Raw genomic sequence first — 10,456 nt, forward strand, 5'->3', positions numbered from 1 at the left:
ATAACGTTGTTGTTTCTCTAGTAGCTTAGAAATGTTTGTGGGATTTTTTCATTTGTTATGTATAGGATACTATCATACATTTATAATTCCTGATAATGAGATTCATTGTTACGTTACAAATAATGACAAAGTTTAAAGGTTCAATTCCTATATTCAGTAAAATAGCCTTATGGACGAATAAAATCAAATCTAACCATAATGGAATAACAATTATTATATTGCCAACACATAAATACGAAACCGAATCCCCCTAAAATGCCATGACGTGTAAAATATGACCGTGGCAATTAGTGGACGGGTGACGGCGGGGGTGGACGTCAATATCCTGGCCGGAACACGTCCCTCACTGGTATATTGGCCGGCAGATATTATAGCTACGTCAGCGACAATAATTGGCAGATATATTTATGTATTTAGTACTGATGGAGAGCGGCAATCTGTGATACTTTGTAATGAAGATGGTTGATCAAGGGAGTAGGGAAATTAAGAGGGACGGTGTCCATAAATGGGTTTATACAGTAGACTTATATACTAGAAGTTGACTTATAGTAACGTGTTTGAGGACTTCACAGTTAAACGAAACATTTCTCACAAGAATTTTTATTCCAAAACCTCTTTGTCACACAAAAAGGAAACACGGACCGAGCACAATTTCACTTTATGCTCGGGACAAACGATGAGACCTCTGTAAATAAAAGGCGACCAGTTTCACAATAATTGTGCGACCGCTCGCTCGGTACGATTGTGTCGTAATATTATCTCCCTTATCTCGCACAGACGGGCCTGACCCGAAAATTCTCGAGTTACCAAGACACGTTATTTATGTGGGGAACGAAACACGATATAAACGTCATACGACACTTACACGAAATGAGTCAGCGATATATGATGCAGAGAAGGTATTAGAAAAAGTATTCGATTTTAGATTACCTTTGGACTCTTTCTTTTTCGATTTAGAGGTTTAAGACGCCGCCACCCGCTCCTCATGCATGAGGGTGTGCGTTCGAAACCAACTTTTACGCGACTTTTACCAAGTCATATGTACTTTCTAAGAATACTTAGACACCACTGATAAATGGTGAAGAAAACGACACGTCACGTCTTTTAGCTCCGAAGGAGTAGGTAGAGGTGCACATTGCGGCACACAATGCCGCTATGCAAAGTACACCCACTTTTCACTATTTGTGTCAATCACTCCCATGTAGAGCCTATTGAAAACATCGTAAGAAAACCTGGGCTTATAATTTCTAATTAAAGTTTGTTATTGCGAACACACATTGTGAAAGCGTGGTCAGTAATGCTCAAACCTTCTCCGTGTGCAAAGAGACCTTTGGTCAGGAGTGGTCGCTTATAGGTGTTGTTGTTGACAATGATGAGACTCTTTCTTAACAAAAACTTATAATACTTACGTTTTTCTGCTATCTGCTGTTGCTCCAAAATGCTATATAGTCATCAAGACATTAAAAGATCGTCAAGGCTGTTAAAAAAATTGAAGCATTAGGTTAGTTTCTAGAATACTCGAACTAATCTAAATCCCACAAAAACATTTCATGTTAAATGTTGCCAAGACGAGACCATATAGCTCGCACTGTCAAAAAGTAATCAGATCCCGTGTAGAGCCAAGTTTCTAACCCTACATGCCCAGACCTAAATCGATAAGCCCTAATTTCACACTCAAGTTACGGGGAAATTCTACAGCCATAGCTCGTACTGCGTAGTTCGTAGCGCGTAGCAGAGTTTTTACGCTATAATCTCGTAGGCGTGCAAACCTTGGACGTAACTGGCGAGTCGGCCGCACGGACTTTTTGCTATTCGTCATATGGGGTTGAGCTTAAAAATCCATTCAATCTTCTAAACTCTTTCCGTGCGGCCAACTCGCCAGTTACCTCCAAGGTTTGCACGCCTACGAGATTATAGCGTAAAAACTCTGCTACGCGCTACGAACTACGCAGTACGAGCTATGGCTGTAGAATTTCCCCGTAACTTGAGTGTGAAATTAGGGCTTATCGATTTAGGTCTGGGCATGTAGGGTTAGAAACTTGGCTCTACACGGGATCTGATTACTTTTTGACAGTGCGAGCTATATGGTCTCGTCTTGGCAACATTTAACATGAAATGTTTTTGTGGGATTTCATTTCTTTTTGTAGGTTGCTTATGATAGAAAGATAAAATGAGCGACAAATACAAGTATTTTTTTGCCGCTCATTTTTTCTTTCTTTTTTTGGGGTATTAAATATGTCAAGGAATGGAAGAGGCAGGAACCGTCTCCCGGCATATTAACCACACGATGGCGGCGGGGTCCCAGCTCCACTTCATGTAAAACTTTTACACTATCCATGTTCAGTATCTAAGTAACGAAATACCTATACCCTAGCTTAACCTAGTAACAAGGCTATGTAATGCCAAACTGTAAACTAAACCCCTCAATTAAATCTTAAAGTAAATTATACCTACCTACTGGACAAGTGTCAATGAAATGAGCGGTATAGGTACCTGTAGATAAGCCTATTAAACCTAGTTCTAAAATACCTACACAAAATTATTTTTAACACTAGATTAACAACTATCAATATCGTAATTTTCTACCTACTATACAATATTCAAACCGTACGTAATCCTAAACTACTTAAGTTAAACCTATTAACAATGAAAATTAAACAATGACCTACGTATCAAATTATTCTCACTAAGTCGTACCTACATAAACAACTATAAACATATTATACCTACTAACCTATACTACTTAATTGCAAATACCTACTTATTCAATCTTTGAATTTCTTAATTAAATTTGTGAGAAAATTGCAAACGTAATGCTAATACTTTTTATCAATGAAAATTAAAACACTAGTACCTAACTAAACCTTCACCTACTAAACTACTAAATTTATAAGAAAATTGCAAACGTAATCCTAATACTTTTTATCAATGAAAATTAAAACACTAGTATCTAAACCTTTACCTACTAAACTACTAACAATTAAATATTAGGCAAATGGTTTTTTTCTCCGCGATAGCAAACTTTTAAATCACCGAAATATTCCGAAAATTTTTCATTCAACGAGACAACCGTCAACGACGTCTGCCCTCGCGCGTCTGCCCGCGTTCGGGTGCCGCGCTCGCTGACGGGCCGATTATTTTTAGCTACTGCGCGGGGACGAGGGGGCAGGCGGCGGGCGTTGGCAAAAGTATAGGTTGATTAATAAACACTTACCGAAGTGAAGTGTAGTAATATTATTCATATCTAAGTACTTATGGGTAGGATAATGTTTTGATTTGATGAAAAGTTTGTGTTCTATGTACTTGTGTATAATTTTCAGATCTCAAGCAGGAAATAGGGAATTAAGTTTCCCTATTTCAGATTTTTACCCCTCCGCGGCCGCATTCAGACCTCTAGCGTCAAAAGTTGCGGAAGTCTCGAACAAACTTTCACCCCTAGTTTAAGGGGTTGGGGGTAAAAGTTCCAAGTTTTAGGATTTTTTTGTTGTTTGGGTACTAATACTAGCTTACATACCAAGTTTCAGTTTTCTAGGACTTCAGGAAGTACCTTAAGAATTTTGTTGATCACCCCTAGTTTAAGGGGTTGGGGGTAAAAGTTCCAAGTTTTAGGATTTTTTTGTTGTTTGAGTACTAATACTAGCTTACATACCAAATTTCAGTTTTCTAGGACTCCAGGAAGTACCTTAAGAATTTTGTTGGTCACCCCCTAGTTTAAGGGGTTGGGGGGTAAAAGTTCCAAGTTTTAGGATTTTTTTGTTGTTTGGGCACTAATACTAGCTTACATACCAAGTTTCAGTTTTCTAGGACTTCAGGAAGTACCTTAAGAATTTTGTTGATCACCCCCTAGTTTAAGGGGTTGGGGGGTAAAAGTTCCAAGTTTTAGGATTTTTTTGTTGTTTGGGCACTAATACTAGCTTACATACCAAGTTTCAGTTTTCTAGGACTTCAGGAAGTACCTTAAGAATTTTGTTGATCATCAGTGAGTGAGTGAGTGACGAAATCGGGGTATTTTAGATATCAATAAAATCTAAAGTATAAGAGCTATGCAATTGAAACTTTAGAGGTTTATTAAGTCTACCACTGACATTATATCCTGAAAATTTTGTTTATCTGGTATAACCCAAACTCAAGTTATGAAGGTTCAAAAATTCGACGAAGCGCTTCGAGAAAAGGTAGGTAGTGCCCTTGCGCTTGCGCTTCGCTTGGCTCGTCTTGGCGGGCACTACCGTGCCCCCAGATCAGGATCAAGAAAGACGGTATAATATTTCTGAATAATATTATAACTAGTGGATTCATGGAAAAGGAGAACTATATTGTATATTACGTAACATTGATACAAAATATAGACATTTCCCGAAGCCCTCAAGACAATGACTCAGTATTATATTATATATCTCCATAGCAACCACTTACTATTGTATATTGCCACATACATTCCTAGTTGTTGATTACTTGCCAACTCAAATATTATATTATCTTGCTATTGTGTTATAGACAATCTTATACCTAAACCTATATCTTATACTCAACCTAAGAGACATTGTTAGCCAATGGTAACATATCTATCTATAAATTATGTACAGATATAAGAAATAAGACGCATATTCAGTTCAATTATGTACAGATAACATACTCTCGAAAAACAAAACCCTCCTTCTGGCGCAGTTGGGTAATAAGAAATAAGACGCATATTCAGTTCAATTATGTACAGAGATAAGAAATAAGACGCATATTCAGTTCACATAACAGAGACAAGAAAGCGTTTGCTATTGACCAAATTAGTTACAGTGTTAAACTTCAATCAATTAATAATTTAATAACGAAGGAAGCGCTAAAATACAACAGCTATTTTTAACTAACGTTATAAATAAAAATCCGGATAGGTTCACAAACATGTTTGTTCTATTCAAACAGTCGATCGTTTCTGTGATCGGACGCAGTGGCAAAACAAATAAATCGGCGCAGCGCCGGCGTCGTGCGTACAACGCGGCATCGTACACACACTACAATACTACAACGTCTTTGATCAAACATAAAACAACCGGCAACGTATTGTTTTGGCATTTTATTAGCAAATGTACAATCGGCGAAATCGATCGATCGGCGAGATCCACATTAAGTTCAGTTTAGTTTAGTCAAAATTTAAAGTCTTCCTTTTGAGGTATTTATTTATAAATATCACGACTTATAACACTTATAATTTAGTAACTCACCTGTTAATGTGTTCAGATGAAAAAGCAAGAAGCACAACAATATTTAAAATGCAAAGTTCCTAGTTAATTTTCCATAGATGCTACTGGTACTTTTATAACTCGTTGCATTAACGGGTGCAACAAACTGTACATATAGCAGTAAGTGCATTACCGCTTGTCATACTGCAGTATTCCCACGGCACTCCAGCTAAGTAATATACAGCGACAACTTCAACAAAATGGTATTAAAAAACTAAAGATTTTCTAAAGTTACCAGGAGCACATGTCTTAGAGGAATTAACTTTTTATTCATTCTGCAGCTAAGCCATAAACTTGATGACTTCTCCTACTTATGGCTATTGCACTTCAAACATAAAATAACTCGTAGATTCCTTTTAACATTTAAGTGTACATAACATTTTTACAAGTGACTGTACACAGAACTTCGACTGTACCCATAACACAGGCGAAACACATAAAGATTGTTTTATTGCTAATTTTTACGAGATGCTCCAACTTATATTGTTCTGTAAAGCGGCCATCTTAGATCGTTCGTTTGACATCAAATTGCTTGTTGCAGATATGCTCCAGTCCTTACTTCAACCAAGAGATAATCAGCGGTGTAAGTATAATTATACATCTAGCATTAGAGTAGACTTTATAAGTGAGGACTATACTGGTGTGCTGTGTACGTATTTGTCCTTTTGTCCCTTCAAACACCGAAGTAAAGATTGTTTACAACAAAGGCCATTTCTTCCTCTGCAATCATATTGCACTGTGTTTCACAGACGACTCCTGCTTCCACTAGCTGTACGCTTCAGTTGCCAAATTGGTTTTGTTACTTTCAAGTTTGACTAAAGTTAAAACTTCCTTATTCGCTTTGAAGGAAAACTCACGAACAATATATTAAAGATCCCATATTTTTATGTAAAGATAAAAAGCTTCGAGCTCATATTTTCCGTTTACGTCTACTAAAGTATGACAGTAAAATACGCGCTCTCCTGTGTGTGTTGTGTGTGAGCCACGAGGGAATGAGTTCAGACATAGTTTGCGAGGGAGAAAAAATGTTCCCAACCCTGCCATTCATCACTCATGTCATATCCCAAACCAAAATTTGAAAAGGCATACTTTTCATTTAAGGTTTCTGACCAATGACCATAATATTAATGTAATTTATCATTTCCATTACCTAAAAGTAATGTCTACAAGAACCATTTCTGTACATAAAACTTCCTTTATTAATAAATGTGATTCATACAAATAGGTAAGGAAACCAAAACGTTTAATCATGCGATGAGTGGAGGAGGCCCGTGTTTAAAAGCATGACTTCTAAACATGGGCCTCCATCACGCCTCTGAAGGCCTGGTGTTGTACAGCGAAGATGATTGGTGCTATGCCAGCTGTGGCGGTTCGCCATGAAAGACGTCGCAATGAGAAGCGCGGAGGAGGAGGGGGGCGGAGACCATCGCAGCTGCCTCTGCAGCTCGGCCGCCCCATGGATGCCGACGCCACACCCTCGCCGGACCACCATCGGCTGAGGAATGAACTCTACGTCTGCGGCAAGGTGAGCGTACCGGGCAATCAGCATTTATATGTAGCTAGATACTACTACTTATATTAAAATTGTGTCTGTGTGTACTGTAGAAGAAAATGGACATACTTAGAAAAGTTAACAAGAGGAAAATGCCATGAACCATTTATGGCTTATGAACAATTTTCCAGCCTGAACATGTACTTACATTATAAATGCTACAGACATTACTAATTCTTAACGCATCTGTAATAGGCTGAACTAATCGGTTATTGGAGGTTGTCTCCAAGATGTCATACAAACTCATCCAGTTATTGTGGGAGTCTGTATGTACCGTGCTACTAACATAGTGCTCTGTCCACTGCCAAGGTAACAACCACCCTGCATGATGTGTTGTCTTCCCTCTCTTGTGTGTTATGTGGGTCACTGTCCCTCTCTCTTCCAAGGAAGTATTTTTAAGGTCAATCCAATTACCCAAATTGGGACATTTTAAAATGGAAGTAACTCAATAATAAGGTACGAGTACACAGCCTGTTTACCGTGTTAGACCGTAAAAGTACTTCTTTACCCTCAAAAACACTCCAAATCTGTGTTACAACATTCTTCTCCTTCCTTTTCCCTTCATCGTCAATCGGTGTTACTCTAGAGGAGATCTATGTTTTACACAAATCTTTAAAGATGTTTCAAATGTTATTAGTATGCGCAGGTGGCAGCTCTTCACGCAGTAGTGGGATCCCTTCTGCTAGGGATCGTAGTACTGGTGGTGGGCTTGGTGCAGCTCTCGCCTGGTGCTGAAGCCGCACAGCATCGCTACTATCTGATGGGAGCCGGCGCTGCACTGGTCGGGGCCGGCATACTTGGCGCTGTTCTGAGGTAGGTACCTGGGTACCATGACTTGTAAGAATGTCTTTTCTTTTGAATCATTTCTTAAAACACATTTTTATGTATTGTATACCTATACTTACCTGGAAAAGCTAATTAATTTTGCAGGTAGTTGTAGGCATTAGTTTTCTGTAGTTTGGTTATACTGCGAGTTACCATGAAACAATAATGAGGTAGAAAAGTGGTGACATTTAAAGGTCTGTCGGTCACTAAGCGTACGAGTTAACAAATCAGTCGGAAATAGTTAATGAGCTAGTTGGATTCAATCAATATAACATTAGTTAGAAGTTGTTAATTTGTGAAGTAGTTACAATAACTGTTTACTACTCAATAACTATTATGGTTAGTCGGTTATAGAATAAATTGTTATTGGCTACAAGACGTGTAGATACTTAATACATGGTTGAATACGAAAAGGACGGATTGCTTACATCAAAGTCACGTAAACCCTGCTATTAAAGTGGCTACACTCAGGAAAATTAACGATAAACTGGCCCCAACCAATTAGGCAAATGAAATACTAGCCGATAGCAAAATGCTTTTAATTCAACGAGAAAGTAAAGTTATGGAGTACCTCGGCCCACTGAGGGCAATGTTTATGGTGTAATTTCCATGAGAACTTTAAAACCTAGCACCATTACCTAGATACCCTAGTTACGTATACAGTTACTATTTAAAGGAATTACTCGAATAAAATATATATGCGATTGAAGAAGAAAGCGAAGGAAAATCTTATCATTTAACGTGGCTCCAACGTTTACCGATTATTATCATCCTGCCGCTGAGCAAAAATAAATTCGGAGACCGCCATTTTAGCATCCTTGTGACGGGAAAATGTCCTAGAGATAAGAAAGTTATTACGCTATAGCGGTGCGGTGCCCGATCAAAACTCTTTCTTTTCATATTTGCCTGGTATCAGGGCCGTCCTTGCTCTGCTGACATTTATGAGATTGATGGCTTTATCCCCACCGCAGTTTGCTATGGATGCTTTTACGATCTGATACAGCACCAGTTTCTGTTTGAATGAGCACGGTAATATTTCAGATACTGTTCTCATTTTAATCATTTTATTATCTTTGTGAAAAGCCTCAAAATGTTTCTGGACATTAATTAAACGTTGTATGCCACAATTTAATGAAGGAAAAACATTTTTTGTGATAATTATATTCTTTATACTAGGAAACCGACGAGATGGCTGAAATACAAATATTTCTTTCAAAAAGATTACAGCCGCGCGTTTTTCTTAAAGCGTTCTTTTATGTAACGTAAGCACGATATCTATACATATAATAAAATCGTAGAAAAGTGCTGTCTGTACATTGAAAATAAAAATAAAAAAAATAGCAGGGGTTATTGTTATGTCGATGTCGAACCCAAAAATGTAATTAACTTTTTTTTTGTCTGTTTGTCTGTTTGTCTGTTTGTCTGTTTGTCTGTTTGTCTGTTTGTCTGTTCGTCTGTGCGCGCTAATCTCAGAAACGGCTGATCCGAGTTGGATGCGGTTTTCACGAATATATTGTGGGATGCTTAAATTTACATTTAGTGTTTGTTTCATGTCAATCGGTTCATAAATAAAAAAGTTATGTCAAATTAAAGAATCACGTCGAACATTCTATGCTTATACCATTAATCTCCGCAACTATTTGACGGATTTGGTTGAAATTTGATACAGATATAGTTTAGAACCTTAGAAAGGACATAGATATATTTTTATTTCAAAAATCAAAAAATAAAAAAATAAAATAAAAATAAAATAAAAATAAAATAAAAATAAAAAAAAATAAAATAAAAATAAAATAAAAATAAAAATAAAAATAAAAATAAAAATAAAAATAAAATAAAATAAAATAAAATAAAATAAAATAAAATAAAATAAAATAAAATAAAATAAAATAAAATAAAATAAAATAAAATAAAAATAAAATAAAAATAAAATAAAAATAAAATAAAAATAAAAAAAAAATAAAAAAAAATAAAAATAAAATAAAAATAAAATAAAAATAAAAATAAAAATAAAATAAAAATAAAATAAAAATAAAATAAAAATAAAAATAAAATAAAAATAAAATAAAAATAAAATAAAAATAAAATAAAAATAAAATAAAATAAAAATAAAATAAAAATAAAATAAAAATAAAAATAAAATAAAAATAAAATAAAAATAAAATAAAAATAAAATAAAAATAAAATAAAAATAAAATAAAAATAAAATAAAAATAAAATAAAAATAAAATAAAAATAAAATAAAAATAAAATAAAATAAAAAATAAATTTATTCCGGACATACAGCGCCATCTATTGTTCAATTTCGTACTTATAGTACGGAATTGAACAATGTCGGGCTGTTCCTATACTCCGTAGATAGATGGCGTTGATCGCGCAATGGTGTAATTACAATTGTTCAGTTCATGTTATTGTTTTAATTCATTGGAAATTTGTTTTTACAAAATAGTAAAAAGCAATGAAAAATATAACATAATACAACTTTTAGTACAAAGAAAACGCTCTAACGGAGTATAGATAATTCTATGTCGATCGTTACACGACTTCGGTTCATGTTATTGTTTTAATTCTTCGAAAAAAGTTAACAAATAGTAAAAAGGTATGAAAAAAATTATATCAATATAATTAAACTTTTAGTACAAAGAAAATGCCCGAACGGAGTATAAATAAATAATCCAAGTTGTCTTTATCCTCGATAGATGGCGTTGGGATCGAAATAGATTGCGCTATGGTTTTGTTACAATTATTTGGTTGGGTATCGGCCGAGCGCTTCGGTACTATTGTAGAAAATGTGTATTATCAGTCGTATGATTATTTGTCTGTAGTGGTCCTGCTGTTTCGTATATTC

At 35.5% G+C, this 10,456-nt stretch overlaps 1 protein-coding gene across 3 annotated transcripts in view; it reads left to right on the top strand.

The window, feature by feature from the left end:
* The window catches only part of LOC126912564 (uncharacterized), a 74,800-nt gene that overhangs the window by 58,359 nt on the left and 5,985 nt on the right, over positions 1 to 10,456 (top strand). Inside the window, exons 3-5 of one of the 3 annotated variants that reach the window (XM_050705177.1) lie at positions 5,773 to 5,814; positions 6,569 to 6,756; positions 7,421 to 7,596. In XM_050705177.1, the coding sequence (XP_050561134.1) occupies positions 5,775 to 5,814; positions 6,569 to 6,756; positions 7,421 to 7,596 (404 nt within the window). In that variant the 5' untranslated portion in view covers positions 5,773 to 5,774. The remainder of the gene's footprint in view (positions 1 to 5,772; positions 5,815 to 6,568; positions 6,757 to 7,420; positions 7,597 to 10,456) is intronic. The other 2 variants (XM_050705178.1, XM_050705179.1) reach the window with 2 other exon arrangements.

This window comes from Spodoptera frugiperda, chromosome 26, assembly GCF_023101765.2.
Source record: "Spodoptera frugiperda isolate SF20-4 chromosome 26, AGI-APGP_CSIRO_Sfru_2.0, whole genome shotgun sequence".
NCBI classification, from domain to species: Eukaryota; Metazoa; Arthropoda; class Insecta; order Lepidoptera; family Noctuidae; genus Spodoptera; species Spodoptera frugiperda.